Genomic DNA, 20,292 nt, shown 5'->3' on the forward strand with positions numbered 1-20,292 from the left:
GGATTTCAGCTTTTAGAAAGTCATGTTTTCAATAAGGTGGAAGCCCTGTGTTGGGTGGTGAGGAGAAGCACTTGGCCAGGTGTCGAGCTTGGGCCCCAGTCCTGGGTCTGCCCCTAGACAACCTAAGAATATGGCAAGATGCTCACTCTCCATGTCTTAGTTTCTTCTCTGTAAAATGACAGAATTAGGTTAGTGGACCGTTAAGCTTCTTTCAAACCAGTGTTTGTCTAAGTGTCAGCTCAAAGCCACTTGCATCAGAACCACCCACGGGCCAAATATCTGCCTTTTAATACACTCTTGACATGCTGCTTATACACAGTCAAGTTTGAAAACCACTGCCTCGAGTTCTAATGTTCTATAATTCTGCGTATGCATTGAGCAACCAGGTGGATTCTTAGCACTACATTAGATGTTATGGGGATACAGAGTAATACAAGGCCCTTATCATTAAGGAACTTGCTAGATAAGATTAACATATTTGAAAAAATACCAAACAATATAAAATAATTTGTAATGAACATTAAGTCAATTGCTGACAATCTGAAGTACTGAAGGAGTAGGGAAGAGGTATCATCAATGAGGGCTGAGATGACAGAGCCTGAGGGGAGGGGAGAACAGACTGAGTGGGATCCGGTAGACAGAAAGGATTTGCCCAGATAGGGTGTCAGAGGGAACCACAAGCCCTTGTCATGGGGATGAGCAGGGCCCACAGAGGACTGGGTGGGGACAGAGCTATGGCCAGTGCAATAGGTCCTGGCTGCGAAGTAGTGGGGAGCGCCTCTGGATAGGTAAGAAATGGGGCAACCACAGAATACCTCCAATGCAACCAGTGTGAAGACAAATCCACCTTCCTCCCCCCGTGAACTTTTCCTCTTCTTCCTAAGCCGGAAACCTGGGGGCTGTCCTTGGCTCTCCCTGTCTTTCTCCCTCACCCCATGTCCACTTCCCATGGCCAAGTCCTGTCAACTTCATCTTCTAAGTACTGCCTCTGTTCCATTCTTCCTTCTACCCTTCACTGCCTCCCCACGGTGACCCCTTCAAGTCCACCCTTCACAGAGCTGCCCCTGTAGTCGACATCAGACACAATTGAGACCACTTCCCTCTTCTTCCTAAAACGTCTCAGGCCCACAGCTCTTCTTCTTCCCTTTCCAAAGGTTCCACAGAGGCCCAAGAACTCCAGCAAGCACAACCTCACAACCACTGACCTCCAGGATCAAGTCCACACTCCTTACCATGGGTTGCGGTCTCCCACGAGCCATCCCTGTATACGAAACTCCTGTAGCTTTCTTCCCACACCATAAAGGTTTTCATTGCCAATGCCTTGGCTCATGCTGTTCCCTCAGCCATGAACTGCCTCTCTGCTCTGCACCACTGCCTCAAACATATACACCCACACACCCCACACGTGCATGCACCCATGCACACACACACACAGACACACACACACGCGCACACACACCCGACCTACTCCTATCCATCTTTAAAGGTAAAACCAGATATTAATTCCCTCAAGAAAGCCTTCTGACAGAGAGAGATGCTCAATTAATATTTGGAGAAGTTAATACAGGGCCTAGAAAACTAGGCCGAAACATTTTATTTACTGCAGTTAATAACAAGGAAGCACAGAAGGTTTTATGAAGAACAATAAAATGACCAAAGCAGTAAGTGTGGACGAATACTCTGTGAGCAAAGTGAGGACTGTATTAGGGCAGAGGGACCCTAGAAGGAGGGCCATCATCTCCGAGCGTGGTTTAATTCAGCAAACATTTACTGAGAAAGAGAAGGTAGAAAACTAGTTGCAGACTCTCAATAGATATTTGCTTAATGAATTAATACATTTACTGTGCAGCATCAGTAAAAGGCAAAGTGCTCTGTGTTATGAGCAAAGCACAGCCCCTGTCCTCAAGGAACTTACAATATCACTGAGGAAATAAGATACAGCCTCAAATCAAGCGAGAATGTAATGAAGGCTCACAAAAGAGGTACAAGGAAAATGTGGTTAGTCAAAGAAGGAGACGCTTTTAGTTGAGACTATCAGAACGTTTCACGAAGAAGATGGCATCTGAACTGGAACTTTCACAAGGAGGCAGGCCTGAAACACGTGAAGGGAGAAGAGAAAGACTGAACAGAGAGAGCAAAGGTGTAGAGCAGCCATATTCCCAGGCATTTCTGGGAACACGGAAGACAGTGTGACTTGACTAGACGAGGTCAAGGGTACAAAAGGGAGGAATAGGAACTACGGCTGAAAAGATGGGTTAATGCCAGACAGTCAAAAGCACCGGATGATAAGCTGAGAAATCCATGCTTTGTGTTGTAGGCAGTGAGTAGTCACTGTAGTTTCATGAGTGAGGGAGAAGGGATGAGATCTCACAGTCCCGCTTGGGGCACGTGAACCAGGCAATTCTGTAGGATGTAAAGGATCTCACATGTGGAAAATGCCAAGCTTGGACCTCACATCCACAACAATGTTCAATAAAAGGCACTTCCCTCTAAGAGAGAGAATGAGCGATGAAGCAACAGCCCAGGATGTGTGAGAGGAGTTGAAATCAGAACACAGAGGTCAGGGGCACATAGAGTGTTCCACCTCTGAGACAGACAGGAAGGAAGAAAGACCAGATGACAATGCAAAGAAAACATGAAATACAAAATATGAATGTTCAGGGAAGTTATACCAGGTGGTCAGTATTCTCAATGAATCGGGCAGCTGTCTGCTAAAAGTGAGGGATTCTGAGAAAGAGCTGGAGGTACCAGGATACAAGCAAAGGAATGGAACCTCTTCACTTGACAAGTCCTAAATCAGGGCCTGAGTCTTTGTTTTCTAACCTGTTGACTGGGCTCCACCACCCAAAAATGACCTCAGGCATGGAACCCAACATGAAAGTTGACACCAAAAAAAAAAAAAGGAGAGAGAAACCACAGAGAAAGAAGGAACTAAGGTCCAAGGACAACCTTGGACAAGACCAACTGTTGGTCAGTGGGCAGGAGGAAGGAAGAACTAGGAAGAGAAGCAGTGGTCAGAAGCGGGAGGAGACTGCAGAAAAATCATGTTATAGAGCCTAATGGAAGAGAGCGTGTTCACAAATCTGCTATCTCTTCTATACTCACTGCCAATTTTAATGATTTGGCGAATGTAATCTTGAGATACAGCAACATGCCAGAAAAATGACAAAACCCTTCAAGTCTTCCATTTTGAAATTTATGATTCATATGTAATAACATGAGTTGCAAATGTGGGCAAAACAAATAAACCCAAATGCTGATTAGAATAATCTCCTTTTTTATCTTCAATAATCCCTTCCCATAAATAATTATTTCTCCCCACAAGTCTCCCTTTACGGCTAAGAATCAGATTCAGAACAAATACCTGGTGATCTGGGGGTGAGGGAGGAGGTCTGGTGGTTTTTTGGTTTGTTTTTGTATTGCACGTTATAATTTTTAAGCAACACAGTTGGAACGAAAGCCGTAACAAATATCCATTTCTTCCTTCCTCTTGTGACACAGTTAGATTCTTAACAAATTATATATAGACTCTTGGTCATTTGAAAAACTACATCTGAGGGCTGGGCAAATACATTTCCCAAGACCGCTGCTCTGGCACTGCTTGTTCCCACGGTACCAGGGTCCCCCGAGCCAAGGGGGGTGGCACTGCCCACTCACCTGCATGAGTTCATGGCTTTCCAGAAGATCATTCTCCAGCATCTCCTGCGTAAGGCGCCCCATGGTGCTATAGAATTCATCTGCTGTTTCACAACATTCTATCTGCCTAGATAAAGGACAGAAAAAGGAACTGTTTAGGACACCCATGCTATCAGGTACATGCTGCAGGCACAACAAGATATGTTTTCTCTTGCCATCAAATCGACCAAGTTAGCAACCAACAAAAATCAAAATCCTATGATACACTCACAGTACAGCCTTTTTTAGGCAGAGAAAAGATTTTAAAAATTCGAAGGGAATGTAAAGGTACTTATTCTAGGATGAGTTCCCATCTTTGCTACGCTGCTCCCCTGACTCACAGCCCCACCTGTGGCATCTTTATTGTTTCCATGTGACACATGCTACACATCAGAATACCCATCTCTGATCAGAAATTATAACCAGGAAATTGGGTGCCCAAGTACAATTATTCCCTAGAGGGAATCTGATTCTCTGGATCTGCAAACTGCAGTGGCATCGACAGACTGAAACCAAACCACAGTAGAAGTGAAAGATGAAATACACAAAAACTTTATCTGCATATTTCATCAGTCCACCGGATATTTTCACAGGTAGTCTTTTCAGCCCTTCTCGGGACACTGCTGCTAGTTGGAAATTACACCCTGTTTCTTGTATTTGGTTCGACAAGTAAATAAAGAATCTGTCACCTCCCATCCTGTGAGACAGGTGAGACTTTAATCCTTCTTCTAGAGGGGGAAGGAATAACCCAAAGCAAAGAGACCTGTGTATTTGTTTTATCTATTATGACATTCTTTGTATAGCAGGATAACTCTATTCGCCCACCAACCATAAGACATGCTCTTTGGCATACACTAAGGTTAGGGGATTTCCACAGAGCCATCCAAAAACAATATGATGATGGGAAAATTCCATGCTCTGGAGTGCTGTTCAAATCCCACTGCCACAATCATGTAAATAAATAAATGAAATAAACGGCTGACGTGTTAATGAAAAATACCGAGTAGCATGTGGGCATAAATAAAGTGGTTAAGTTTATCCTGCGAGCGGCAGGAAGAGTGAGGAAGAGAAGTAATGCCTAAGATGAGTTTTGAAAAATATTCTGCAGGTTGACAAGGTGGAAAAAGCATCCCAAAGATGTGGATACAGGAGACAGAAGGCACTACCGGGGGGGAAATGCATGTAGGTCCCCACCACCAGCATGGGAGCGGCTGCACAGCTGTGGGCGCCAGGGAGAGCTGAGGGCAGAGAGGTGCAGAGAGCAGATCGCAAAGGCCTCCCCTGCCTGCTGAGTCCCCTCAGGACAAGAGTCACTGAAAGACCTTTAATATGGAGTGTGGGAACAGACATGCCCTTGGCAAGGTTGCCCGGGAGGTGGCATGGTGAGTTCGGGGTACGATGGGGAGGCCAGGGAGGACAGTGCCAGGCATGAGGCAACGAGGGAGGGAACCAAGGCAGTCAGGTCAGAGAAGAAAGGACATGTGAAAGAGATGCCAGTGGGGCTAAGGAGATGGTCTACAGCTTACATGTTCCAAAAGTACCGCTGGTATGAGCAAAGGAGGAAATTTCACGTTGCAGAAGCAGGGTGATGGGAAGGGTCCCATGGATAACCACACACAAGGCACATATGTTACTCAGGTACACATAAGCTGGAGATCACCTGCATACTGTTTACGATTTTTCCAATGGAAAGTTTGTGGACAAGATTACAGGCCCTGGAGTCTGACTGATTACAGTCAGAAAGATCCAGAATTAAGTCCCAGCTCCACTACTCATTAGCTGTGGGACACTGAACTAGTTAATTAGCCTTCCTGGGGTAGTTTTCTCACTTGAAAAGACAGGGAGAATAATCCTACCTAATTCACAGGGTTGTGGGGAGAATCAAATGAGATGATGTGTTTAAACTTCCTAACACAATGACGGCACTGCAGGTACTTGATGTTGTATACATGTCGGTTGCCTTTCCTTTCGTTTAACAAGCTGCACGCTCAAAACATGTATAATTATAATAAGCAAAGACTATGAAACATTTAAAATTCTACCAGTCTGATTCATAGATCCCTGAACTTCATAAACAGGAGCCATTTATAAGCAATAGATTCACATTATTAAAAGCACAGATTATAGAGCCAAGGTACCTAGGTTCAAAATCAGGCCTTTCCACTTACTAACTGGGTGATTTGGGGCAATTTACTTAACTTCTCTGTGCCTCAGTGCCCACATCTATAAAATGGAGATGATAACAGTACCTACCTCATAGGATGATGGTGAGGACTAAATGAGTTAATTTTACATCTAGAGTGCTTAGAACCATGCCTGTCCATTGCAAGCACTCCAGGAATACTGGATTTTAAGTGTAGCTATTATTATTTCAACAGTGTGCCAGCCTTGGGATGACCATATGAATAAATTCTGATCCTACAGATAATGGATAGATGGGAATAAAATGAGAACCATCTCTTTTCCTCCTGCCCCATAATTAAGAACTAACAAAAAGGGGACCCTAACTGACTCAGCATACAGTAAAGTGCTTTAGCATTTTAATCCCATAAGCTAATTAGTCAGTAACTATCACACCAGTTAGAGTGTGATAGTGTTTGATAGAGAAATTATCAAAGCTCAAAGAGTTTACAAGGTGTAGAGTGGGCTGGAAATATGTGACTGCAGAAAGAGGTAGACATCGGAAGAAAGTAATCATAAGTAAATAGCACAACAAACCCCGCACAGATGAATTTATTTGCCTAGCTGAAAAGCTATGTACAATAAAACAAAGGCAAAGGAGATAGCTATATGATATTTAAAAATGCTTCCACACAACAATGATTTTTTTTAATCCCTGAATTGAGAGTCAGTGGATCTTTCTTACAAAAAGTAAAAAATACTGCAAGTCTCCCAGGAAACAGCTTGTCATAGATAAAAAGGCTACTGAAAAAGTTTTTGATCCGTGTCATCTATGGGCACCCACTCAAGTCATTTACAGCTCTAGGAAAGAAACATTAAAAACTTCTCTGCATCTTCAAGTGGCACATATATACAATGGAATATTACTCAGCCATAAAAAGAAATGAAATTGAGTTATTTGTAGTAAGGTGGATGGACCTAGAGTCTGTCATACAGAGTGAAGTTAAGTCAGAAAGAGAAAAACAAATACTGTATGCTAACACATATATATGGAAACTTAAAAAAAAAAATGGTACTGATGAACCTAGTGGCAGGGCAGGAATAAAGACGTAGACATAGAGAATGGACTTGAGGACATGGTGGGGGGAGGGGAAAGCTGGGGCAACGTGAGAGTAGCATCGACATATATATACTACCAAATGTAAAATAGACAGCTAGTGGGAAGCAGCTGCATAGCACAGGGAGATCAGCTCAGTGCTTTGTGACCACAAAGAGGGGTGGGATAGGGCAGGTGGGAGGGAGGCTCAAGAGGGAGGGGATATGGGGATATATATATGCATATGGCTGATTCACTTTGTTGTACAACAGAAACACAGCATTGTGAAGCAATTATACTCCAACAAAAATTTTTTTTAAAAATCCTCTGCATCTTCAGTTAACTGCAACAACTTCATCCTGATGTCTCTTCCATTACCCAAAAGGCAGAATTTTAATGTAATAGTCATAATATATTAGAGATAGGTGAAAATACCCTAGTTTTTTCAGCTCTGCTACTAGACAAGAATGTAAGTAAAATCTGTTTAGTAGTAACAGATTTCAACATAGAATTAACTCTTGATGAAATGAAATAAGTTCTACTGTTGACTAGGTACCAAGCACCATGCTAGATACCCTTATACATATTATCTCATTTAATTTTATCACAGCTCACAAAATAAATTATAAAGATTCAAACATAAGCCAAATTGCAGTCTTAACCAACAAACCTACCCAGTCCTCTCCAGATCTGCCTGTTCCTCTTCCACCTAAGTCCCTTTCCCTCTCCCCAACCAGTGTCAGGAAAGATGCCGACAGCTCGGACCAGGCACGACACCAGCACTGAGGAGGAGGAGACCTACAGGCCTGAAACAGCTTGCCTCCTTCAGTAAAATGGATTCTCTCTGCCCCCAACATTCACAGAAGAGCCAGCTGAGAGTTCAGAAGGCAGAAGCAATTGCACCCAGTTCACAACTTTCTCTCCTCCTCAAACCTAAGTATCAATCCTTTACTTGTTAGAGTACAAAAATGGTGTAAGGCCCTCAACACCACAGAAAAGAACAGCAGCAGGAAATCACTTACTCTCCCAGTTTTGCCCAGATAGCCAGCGACACCCTTAGGATGATTTCCGAACCTTCAAAGAAGACTGAATCCCAAATCTTTAAAACCGTATGGTTAGGGAGGCACGTAGCGAAGAGAGTCAGAAACCACTGCATCGTGAAGACATTCGTAAGTGGGGGCTCATATCCACCTGAAATAAAACAAACATTCTACCTCTCTCCAGAATCGACAACTTGTAAGATATAAAAATACCCTCTTTCAGTCTCCCATGTCCACCCAAATATGTTATTTCCTGACTGATTTCTTTATATCTCTAAATTCTGGTTCCTTCCTCCTTTTGTCCTTCCTTCTTTTTTTTGGAAGAACATAGGTGTGTTTAATAAAAATCTCAATAATATGAACTTCACAGACTCTTCGTGATATTTCAGAAATCTTAACCTAAAATTTAATTTGGCTCTACCTATTGTGGGGTGCTGAAAATTAAGGAGGATGTTTTCCTTACCGAAACAGGATAAAAAGAAAGGATTTTAACCTCTCAAAAGTAAAAGCTGATTTTCAAAACCTCCTAAAGCCTACCTTTATTCAAATGCTGCCGATAAAAATAAAATTGCTCATTAGCAGTTACTTGTCTACTTCTTGATTTATACATAGTTCTCAGACCACAATGGAATTAAACCAGAAATCAGTAACAGAAATGAAGCTGGCAAATCCCAAAATACTCGGAGATCAAGCAAAGTGAAATTTTACAATATTTTTAACTAAACTATACCCAGTTTTAAAGACCTGGGATCCAGCTCACTTTGAAGTTTCTGGATTCACTAAAAAAAGGGTCCCCTCCGACTTCCTGTGATCACATAAGCGTGTATTTTAATGAAATATAAAAATTTAGACATTTGGACTAATTATCCCTCCAAATTACAGTCAGAAGGTGCATTTACCCAAGTACAAGCAAAACAAGATCTGTTCTCCTGCACTCATTTTCTTGCTTCTTACCTATGAACAAAGGAATATCTTTGTTCAGAGACTAGAATCTGAGGTCACCACTTAAGCAAGTACAGGGCATTTGGGGGAAACATGGAGCCCAGTAAAAGTGTGTCTGACTCCAGGACAGAAAAGTTTGGTCTCTCTGGAAGCTTTATGAAATCCCCATCGGTTCACAAGTATACTGCACAGCCAAATTAAGTAAGATTGCTCAAACGACTTAGAAGAAAATGCTTAGAGACGCTCGGGTGTCACTAAAATTTCCAGTGTATTTTAATCATAGATAGGGTCCTCAAAATCCTTTCGTATTTTCCCAGATTTAAATGCATGGATCAGGAACTGGCAACCACTTAAAGGAAACATAGCTAACTTCTGACTATTCTATTCCTGGTATCCTGAGCACAGCCGGAGAAGAGCAAGCAGTGGGTATAATGACAGCTACGAGCTCAGGTACTTGGGAAACTGGACGAAGCCGGCTAGATGGAGGAGACTCAGAGCTGCTTGCAGAGCTGTCTCCATCACCGCCCCACTTAGCCCAGTCCATTCCTGCAGGGCTCAGGTTCTAAACAGAGGTCCAGAAGAGCCCTTCTCCAGCAAGAACAGGCCCATTCATCTCAAGTAAATCTAAATACCCTTCGCATGAATGAATAAAAGGAGCTCAGTCCAAAGGACTGCTTTTACCTCCTACAACTTTATGAAAATACATATTCCATAACATCAATGGTTGAGGCAAAACCACAGTCTGTGCTAAGTTGTACCTGTACCTCAGTTTTAAAGAACTCCTATAGTTTTCGTGCCAACTTAAAGCAGTTTAACTAGATGGCAAGACACGGATACCCTTCTTTACCTAGAGTACAATATATACTTGGTGATCTGGTACTGGTGAAGTATTAGGTTCTTGACTGAGTTCCTAACCATAACCAGTTAGAGGTTCAACATTTGGCCCTCTGTTTTTTGTTCTTGGTTTTGTTTTTAGTTTTGTTTTTGTTCTCTAGAAATCTATTTCATTGCACTAAACTCTCACCAGCAGAAATATCTGAAAACACGTATTTCCATTCAAGGTTTAGACTCTTATGTACAGTGGAACCAGAGAAGTAAACTATTTTCAAAGGTAAAATAGCATTGAATCATCACTACCTCCACTTTCCTTGTTTGAAGTTTTCTGAAGAGTATCCAGGTGCTGAGATAATTCAGGGAGCTTCAGTCTCAAGAGGTCTCGGAAGACGGCCATATCCACAGACAGTGCCCGGAGATTGTTGACAAAATAGCTTTCAGGAAGTACCTTGTCAATAAGGTAAATCATAATCTGAAGAAAAAGATAAAGAATAAGATCGCTTCATATAGGCCGCGGGGCAACCAAGCCCGTGCGCCACGAAAACTGAGCCTGCAATCTAGAGTCCGCGAGCCACAACTACTGAATCCCACGTGCCACAACTACTGAAGCCTGCGCACCTAGAGCCTGTGCTCAACAACAAGAGAAGCTATCGCAATGAGAAGCCCGTGCACCACAACGAAGAGTAGCCCCTGCTAGCCGCAACTAGAGAAAGCCCGCATGCAGCAATGAAGACCCAATGCAGCCAAAAAAAAAAAAACACAAATAAATAAATAAAATAAATCTATTAAAAAAAAAAAGATTGCTTCATAAAAACCGGTGTACTAACATATCCTAAATAGAACATATTCAAATAGATAAAATGCAGTTAGCCAAAGCACACTATCCTTTACATATGTCAGAACCAAATGTTCTGTATTTTCAAGGCTCCTCTCCCCCTGGGTAAGGAGCGGGTGGCATAACTGTCTAAGTACCTCAGACCCCACATCTGCCAATGTCTAAAATTTCTACCTGGGCTGCTAGACCTGAGTTCATCCTGTAAGTAGCTGTGATGATAAATACAACCCTCAGCCTCCCTCTGAGAAGCCACGGAGCACATGCTTTCTCAGCAGCCGGGAGGAATCTCAATGTCGGCTCCCTGATAACAGCACAGTTTTACAACCTTAACCTGAAAACCAAGAGCTGGCCTGTCATGAAACATCCCAACTGCAGCTGGTCTCAAGATTCAACGACCATCAACCTGGGTTATTTGGACAACTGATGTCGGCTTTTTGTCCACTTCCTCTCCTGGGAGAGTGCAACAAGGTTTTGTTTGAGCAAATGGTACTTTTAAAATTGGGATTTCTTTCATGAGATTGTCTCATGCTCTTCAAATTACTATTTTCATTCTGACTTTTCTATATGATTTTTCTATATCTTTTCTAAGATGTCAAGAACCACCAGAATGACCCAACAAACACACGTGAGTCCTATATGTCAGCTTGCATGCTCTGTTTATGCCCTCCTCCTTAGAAGACCTGCTCTTTCCCTAGAGCACAGAAAAAGCAAAATTAAGAGCAAAATCATAGGACTTCCCTGGTGGTGCAGTGGTTAAGAATCTGCCTGCCAATGCAGGGCACACGGGTTCAAGCCCTGGTCTGGTAAGATCCCACATGACGCGGAGCAACTAAGCACGTGCGCCACAACTACTGAGCCTGTGCTCTAGAGCCCACGAGCCACAACTACTGAGCCCATGTGCCACAACTGCTAAAGCCCGCCACCTAGAGCCCGTGCTCCACCACAAGAGAAGCCACCGCAATGAGAAGCCCGCGCACCACAACAAGGAGTAGCCCCCGCTCGCCGCAACTAGAGAAAGCCCACGCGCAGCAACGAAGACCCAACGCAGCCAAAAATAAATAAATTAATTTTAAAAATAAAAGAACAAAATCTAGTGGGTCCTATACGTTGGTGGAGAAGTAGCGGTCTCATATTTTGATTTTCAGCATATCACAAAACACTATTTTCCACAAAAAAAAAATTATCTCCCAGACCTGCCAAGGGCCCATTTTCCCCTCATCCTTGGCTTGTAACTTCTACTTTTAGGGTCATAGTTGTTTTGTTTTGTTTTTTATAAATTTATTTATTTTATTTTATTTATTTATTTTTGGCTGTGTTGGGTCTTCGTTGCTGCGCGCGGGCTTTCTCTAGTTGCAGCGAGCAGGGGCTACTGTTCATTGCGATGCGCAGGCTTCTCATTGCGGTGGCTTCTCTTGTTGCGGAGCACGGGCTCTAGGTGCACAGGCTTCAATAGTTGTGGCACACGGGCTCAGCAGTTGTGGCTCACGGGCTCTGGAGCACAGGCTCAGTAGTTGTGGCGCACGGGCTTAGTTGCTCTGTGGCATGTGGGATCCTCCCAGACCAGGGCTCAAACCCACGTTCCCTGCACTGGCAGGCGGATTCTTAACCACTGTGCCACCAGGGAAGCCCTAGGGTCATAGTTTTGACTAAGTCAGTAAGAGTGGGGACATACTCTCAAGAAGGCCCCCCATGGCCTTTACTATAGGAGTGAACAGGCCCAGGGAACCGCCTTAGCCTTCTTACACAGGGTCAGAATTTACCAGGTAAATGCAGCGTCACCCTGAAAATAGGAGCTTAGCAGTAAAAGCAGTACATTCGGCCTGTGTGGAGGGAGGAAGTCCTGGAGGGCCCAGGCCAGCGGAGAGGAGGGCAGATTGTCAGCAGAGCAGAGGGCACTGTCAGGGACCTCGCACTCTATAGGTAAGGAGAAGATTTATGGGATCTGAAGGCAAAATTTAAAGGTAACAGTCTATTACTGCACTTTTCACCTAGAATAAGCTATATAATACCAAGAAAGATTTTTAAATGAATTTATAAGTTTTTATGAAGCGATTACAATCCCTCAAAATTACATGAAAACAAGAAAAAGATTTCCGATTATCACAGTAATTCTTGTGACACAATGCAATTCTCTGTCCAAACGCATCTCAAAATCTGACATAAGACATAAGAGCCAGCTATGTACTGTGTCAGTTATGTTACTTCACCTACTACTGTATTCCAAACACCAAACATTAGATCTTCAAAAAAAATAGGATACATAATGGCAATAGAACAGACAGTCTCTTCAACAAATGGTGCTGGAACAACCCTACACTGTCCACAAAAAGTAACTCAAAAGGGATCATAGACCTATGATCTAAAACGCAATACCATAAAACTCCTAGGAGATAACAGAGCCTAGATGCCCTTGAGTATGGAAATGACTTTTTAGATACAATACCAAAGGCACAATCCATGAAAGAAATACTTGGTAGGCTAGACTTCATTAAAATTTAAACCTTCTGCTCTGTAAAAGACACTGTCAACAGGATTAGAAGAAAAGCCACAGACTGGGAGAAAATATCTGAAAAGGCAGATCTGAAAAAAGGACTGTCACCCAAAATACACAACAATTCTTAAAACTCAACAATAAGAAAACAAACAACCTGATTAAAAAATGGACCAAAGACCTTAACAGACACCCAAAGAAGATATACAGATGGTAAATAAGCTATGAAAAGATGTTCCACATCATAGTCATCAGAGAAATTCAAATTAAAACAACAGTGAGATACCACTACACACTTATTACAATGGCCAAAATCTGTAATGCTGACAACACCAAATGTTGGCAAGGATGTGGAGCAACAAGAACTCTCAGACTTTGCTGGTAGGAATGCAAAATGGTATAGTCACTTTGGAAGACAGTTTGATGAGTTTTTTTTTTTTTACAAAACTAAACATACTCCTACCATACAATCCAGCAATTGCACTCCTTGGTATTTACCCAAAGGAGTTGAAAATTTATGTCCACACAAAAACCTACATGTGGATTTTTATAGCAGCTTTATTCATAATTGCCAAAACCTGGAAGCAACCAAGATGTCCTCCAGTAGGTCCAGACAATGGAATATTATTCATTACTAAAAAGAATTCAGCTATCAAGCCATGAAGAGACATGGAGAGACCATAAATGCATATTGCTAAATGAAAGAAGCCAATCTGAAGAGGCAAGATACTGTATGATTCCAACGATATGATATTCTGGAAAAGGTAAAACTATGGAAGTAGTAAAAAGATTAGTGGGAGGGGGGCGGGGAGTGAAGAAAACAGAGCATTTTTATGGCAGTGAAAATACCCTTATGACATTCTAATGATGACTACGTGTCATTATACATTTGTCCAAACCCGTAGAATGTACAACACGAAGGGTGAACACTAATGTAAGCTGTGGACTTTAGGTGACTATTTAAGTGTCAATGTAGATTCATCGATTTTAACAAATGTACCCCTCTAGTGAGTGATACTGATAATGGAGGAGGCTGTCGTGTGGGGGGGGGGCAGGGGGGGCGCCAAGGGGTATATGGAAAAATCTCTGTACTTTCCTCTCAATTTTGCTATGAATCTAAAACTGCTCTTAAAAATGAAGTATTAAAAAAATAATGGGGAAGCTTCCAATTTTTAACAAATAGTTAAAAACAAAACAGTTGGGCTTCCCTGGTGGCACAGTGGTGAAGAATCCGCCTGCCAATGCAGGGGACATGGGTTCGAGCCCTGGTCCGGGAAGATCCCACATGCCGCGGAGCAACAAAGCCCGTGCACCACAACTACTGAGCCTGCGCTCTAGAGCTCGCGAGCCACAACTACTGAACCCCGCGTGCCTAGAGCCCGTGCTCCACAACAAGAGAAGCCACCGCAATGAGAAGCCCACACACCACAACCAAGAGCAGCCCCCGCTCGCCACAACTAGAGAAAGCCTGTGAGCAGCAACGAAGACCCACCGCAGACAAAAATAAATAAATTAAATAAATTAATTAAAAAAAAAAAAAAACAGTAAATGCCAAAAAAGCAGGGAAAATGGTTTACCTACTCTGATAAACTATTAATTTCCCTAATAACTACAACTTGCAGAGGCCAAAAGAGCTGCTGGAAAAACACTGACATCCAATATTTTCCTTAGCATTCGAAGTGTCTTCATAAACCCAACCTTCCTCTGCATATTAAATGTCTAACCACAAGATTCCTAAATGATGATGATGTCATTTCATTCCACAGAGTTCATTTTCTTAGAGGCAGAAATATAAATATTCAGTTTCTCAGCTTTGAATAATCCATCTTTTTATGTGAATTTTTGGTTTCTCAAGTATCACTGAGATTTTGTGATTTGATTGGCATTTATATCCCCTTCCCCAAACCTCTTCACCCCACTCTCTAACCTGAATTGTTTATTTCAACATTTCAACTGGACAGTTCTCATTCCATAGTCATGCAAATTACACCGGAAAAAAACAAAACTGACTAAAGCTGATAGACTGAATAAACAAAATTGCTTCTTAATAAAAAATGTTTTAAACTCACGTATTTGATTTGTCACTGCCTCCTCCCCTTCACCCCTGCCTATTTGATGAACAAGTACCTTCAAAGCTGTTTCCTTAAATACATGAATGGAAAAATCAAGAGGGTGAATACAGATTTACATCATGTCATGCTGGATTTATAATTAATTCCACCACGATGTGTATAAAACCAGGAGGAAAATGTGTTTATTTTTCCATATGACATTAAGTGAGTGATTGAGAATATCATTAAGTTATTTGCTGCAATCAAACACAGAATTGGGAGGAGGGGGCGATCTTGAATACAAAGAGTAAGTATTCATCCCATCCATCACACAACATTGCAATCAAAAACAGCTTCAGGGTTCAAATATGAATAAGCAACCCCATACTATGCCAAGCAAATAAGGCAGTGGCCATCCTCTACATCTGAAATGCTTCATTTCTCATAAAGACTATTTGTGGTGACTCACTGAGTCATATTCAGACCTATAAGTTTAACTTGCTAGCGAACCATCTCAAAGTGTTTCCAGAATTTTTTTTACTAAAAAAGGCCCTAGACATCGAAGATTAAAAGATAAGAAACATAATTCACTTCCATAACCTTTCTCCACGCAAACACCTTCCATCACAGACATTCACTCTCAGCCTACCTCATTCATACCTTGCCCCAGATGTGAAAGCAACCTATTAACAAGATCCAACCAGAATTAAGCATAACAAATAAGGCAGTTTACAGCGTGACCTCTCAGGATCTGCACCTCATGGTAGTCACACCCTTGTATATGCCCATCCCCTTGAATACGAGCTGGACCTAGTGACTGGCTTCTAATAAATAAAACATATACTAACAGCCGTAAAAGGGGAAATCAACAGTAACACAATCATAGTAGGGGACTTTAACACCCCACGTTCACCAATGGACAGATCATCCAAAATGAAAATAAATAAGGAAACACAAGCTTCAAATGATACATTAAACAAGATGGACTTAATTGATATTTATGGGACATTCCATCCAAAAACAACAGAATACACTTTCTTCTCAAGTGCTCATGGAATATTCTCCAGGATAGATCATATCTTGGGTCACAAAATCAAGCCTTGGTAAATTTAAGAAAATTGAAATCATATCAAGCATCTTTTCTGACCACAACACTATGAGACTAGATATCAATTACAGGAAAAAATCTGTAAAAAATACAAACACATGGAGGCTAAACAATACACTACTTAATAACCAAGAGATCACTGAAGCAATCAAAGAGGAAATCAAAAAACACCTAGAAACAAATGACAATGAAAACACAACGACCCAAAACCTATGGGATGCAGCAAAAGCAGTTCTAAGAGGGAAGTTTATAGCAATACAATCCTACCTTAAGAAACAAGAAACATCTCAAATAAACAACCTAACCTTACACCTAAAGCAATCAGAGAAAGAAGAACAAAAAAACCCCAAAGTTAGCAAAAGGAAAGAAATCATAAAGATCAGATCAGAAATAAATGAAAAAGAAATGAAAGAAACGATAGCAAAATCAATAAGACTAAAGGCTGGTTCTTTAAGAAGATAAACAAAATTGATAAACCATTAGCCAGACTCATCAAGAAAAAAAGGTAGAAGACTCAAATCAATAGAATTAGAAATGAAAAAGGGGAGGTAACAACTGACACTGCAGAAATACAATGGATCATGAGAGATTACTACAAACAACTATATGCCAATAAAATGGACAACCTGGAAGAAATGGACAAATTCTTAGAAAAGCACAACCTTCCAAGACTGAACCAGGAAGAAACAGAAAATATAAACAGACCAATCACAAGCACTGAAATTGAAACTGTGATCAAAAATCTTCCAACAAACAAAAGCCAAGGACTAGATGGCTTCACAGGTGAATTCTATCAAACATTTAGAGAAGAGCTAACACCTATCCTTCTCAAACTCTTCCAAAATACAGCAGAAGGAGGAACACTCCCAAACTCATTCTACAAGGCCACCATCAACCTGATACCAAAACCAGACAAAGATGTCACAAAAAAAGAAAACTACAGACCAATATCACTGATGAACATAGATGCAAAAATCCTCAACAAAATACTAGCAAACAGAATCCCACAGCACATTAAAAGGATCATACACCATGATCAAGTGGGGTTTACCCCAGGAATGCAAGGATTATTCAATATATGCAAATCAATCAATGTGATACACCATATCAACAAACTGAAGGAGAAAAACCATATGATCATCTCAATAGATGCAGAGAAAGCTTTCGACAAAATTCAACACCCATTTATGATAAAAACCCTCCAGAAAGTAGGCATAGAGGGAACTTACCTCAACATAATAAAGGCCATATATGACAAACCCACAGGCAACATCGTCCTCAATGGTGAAAAACTGAAACCATTTCCACTAAGATCAGGAACAAGGCAAGGTTGCCAACTCTCACCACTATTATTCAACATAGTTTTGGAAGTCCTAGCCACGGCAATCAGAGAAGAAAAAGAAATAAAAGGAATCCAAATTGGAAAAGAAGAAGTAAAGCTGTCACTGTTTGCAGATGACAAGATACTATACATAGAGAATCCTAAAGATGCTACCAGAAAACTACTAGAGCTAATCAATGAATTTGGTAAAGTAGCAGGATACAAAATTAATGCACAGAAATCTCTTGCATTCCTGTATACTAATGATGAAAAATCTGAAAGTGAAATTAAGAAAACACTCCCGTTTACCATTGCAACAAAAAGAATAAAATACCGAGGAATAAACCTACCTAAGGAGACAAAAGACCTGTATGCAGAAAATTATAAGACACTGATGAAAGAAATTAAAGATGATACAAATAGATGGAGAGATATACCGTGTTCTTGGATTGGAAGGATCAACATTGTGAAAATGACTATACTACCCAAAGCAATCTACAGATTCAATGCAATCCCTATCAAACTACCAATGGCATATTTCACAGAACTAGAACAAAAAATTTCACAATTTGTATGGAAACACAAAAGACCCCGAATAGCCAAAGCAATCTTGAGAAAGAAAAACGGAGCTAGAGGAATCAGGCTCCGGGACTTCAGACTATACTACAAAGCTACAGTAATCAAGACAGTATGGTACTGGCACAAAAACAGAAATATAGATCAATGGAACAGGATAGAAAGCCCAGAGGTAAACCCACGCACATATGGTCACCTTATCTTTGATAAAGGAGGCAAGAATATACAATGGAGGAAAGATAGTCTCTTCAATAAGTGGTGCTGGGAAAACTGGACACCTACACGTAAAAGAACGAAATTAGAACACTCCCTAACACCATACACAAAAATAAACTCAAAATGGATTAAAGACCTAAATGTAAGGCCAGACACTATCAAACTCTTAGAGGAAAACATAGGCAGAACACTCTATGACATTAATCACAGCAAGATCCTTTTTGACCCATCTCCTAGAGAAATGGAAATAAAAACAAAAATAAACAAATGGGACCTAATGAAACTTAAAAGCTTTTGCACAGCAAAGGAAACCATAAACAAGACGAAAAGACAACCCTCAGAATGGGAGAAAATATTTGCAATTGAAGCAACTGACAAAGGATTAATCTCCAAAATTTACAAGCAGCTCATGCAGCTCAAAATCAAAAAAACAAACAACCCAATCCAAAAAAGGGCAGAAGACCTAAATAGACATTTCTCCAAAGAAGATATACAGACTGTCAACAAACACATGAAAGAAGGCTCAACATCATTAATCATTAAAGAAATGCAAATCAAAACTACAATGCGATATCATCTCACACCGGTCAGAATGGCCATCATCAAAAAATCTACAAAAAATAAATGCTGGAGAGGGTGTGGAGAAAAGGGAACCCTCTTGCACTCTTGGTGGGAATGTAAATTGATACAGCCACTATGGAGAACAGTATGGAGGTTCCTTAAAAAACTAAAAATAGAACTACCATACGACCCAGCAATCCCACTACTGGGCATATACCCTGAGAAAACCATAATTCAAAAAGAGTCATGTACGACAATATTCACTGCAGCTCTATTTACAATAGCCAGGACTTGGAAGCAACATAAGTGTCCATCAACAGATGAATGGATAAAGAAGATGTGGCACATATATACAATGGAATATTACTCAGCCATAAAAAGAAACGAAATTGAGTTATTTGGAGTGAGGTGGATGGACCTAGAGTCTGTCATACAGAGTGAAGTAAGTCAGAAAGAGAAAAACAAATACCATATGCTAACACATATATATGGAATCTAAAAAAAAACAACAAAAACCAAAATGTTCATGAAGAACCTAGGGGCAAGACGGGAATAAAGACGCAGGCCTACTAGAGAATGGACTTGAGGACATGGGGAGGGGGAAGGGTATGCTGGGACAAAGTGAGAGAGTGGCATGGACATATATACACTACCAAATGTAAAATAGATAGCTAGTGGGAAGCAACCACATAGCACAGGGAGATCAGCTCTGTGCTTTGGGACCACCTAGAGGGGTGGGATAGGGAGGGTGGGAGGGAGATGCAAGAGGGAGGAGATATGCAGATATATGTATATGTATAGCTGATTCACTTTGTTATACAGCAGAAACTAACACACCATTGTAAAGCAATTATACTCCAATAAAGATGTTAAAAGAATAAAATAAAATAAAATTTAAAAAAATATGATGTCTCATAAGTGAGACTAAAAACATAATCATTCTCCTCAAATTTGGCAGCTACGTAAGTCTGTCATGTGACTAGGTTTTCACCTGGGAGAAATGGTATCATGGATAATAAGAAAGGTGTAGTCAGTACCCTGGAAGGAGGTAGAGCACCAGGGAAGAGAAATTATAGCTCCAGTATTTCCCTCTCTGAAGAATTTTAGTTGTCTTCTTCAGAGCCTGATACTCACTTTCAGAGCATCGCCTTCATTGCCTTCCACCACTTCCAGAATTAGTGCGGCCAGGATGTTAAAGCCTTGGCAATACCCGACATTCTTGTTCCATCGGGCGTAGGCCAGCAGAACCCGCTTCAACACAACCCTGTCCTGCTCAGCCTCCTGGCCACAGTAAGAACTGCAGCCCGTGCGGTGAAGATCCTAAAATGAGAGGGAAACATTTTTTAAAATACCTCCTTAAGCTCTCTAAAAAAAAAAACTTTAGTTTTTTTCTCTGCCTCAGCATTAAGTAGAGTCAGAGTATCA

The 20,292-nt window shown here is 41.1% G+C and overlaps 1 protein-coding gene across 1 annotated transcript in view; it reads right to left on the reverse strand.

The window, feature by feature from the left end:
• TBC1D30 (TBC1 domain family member 30) overlaps positions 1-20,292 on the reverse strand; it is an 80,434-nt gene that overhangs the window by 13,514 nt on the left and 46,628 nt on the right. Inside the window, exons 6-9 of the mRNA XM_061205123.1 lie at positions 20,002-20,187; positions 10,012-10,180; positions 7,915-8,083; positions 3,658-3,763 (exon numbers count right to left, since the gene is read on the reverse strand). Coding sequence (XP_061061106.1) covers positions 3,658-3,763; positions 7,915-8,083; positions 10,012-10,180; positions 20,002-20,187 — 630 coding nt within the window. The remainder of the gene's footprint in view (positions 1-3,657; positions 3,764-7,914; positions 8,084-10,011; positions 10,181-20,001; positions 20,188-20,292) is intronic.

The sequence above is a fragment of the Eubalaena glacialis genome, chromosome 11 (assembly GCF_028564815.1).
Source record: "Eubalaena glacialis isolate mEubGla1 chromosome 11, mEubGla1.1.hap2.+ XY, whole genome shotgun sequence".
NCBI classification, from domain to species: Eukaryota; Metazoa; Chordata; class Mammalia; order Artiodactyla; family Balaenidae; genus Eubalaena; species Eubalaena glacialis.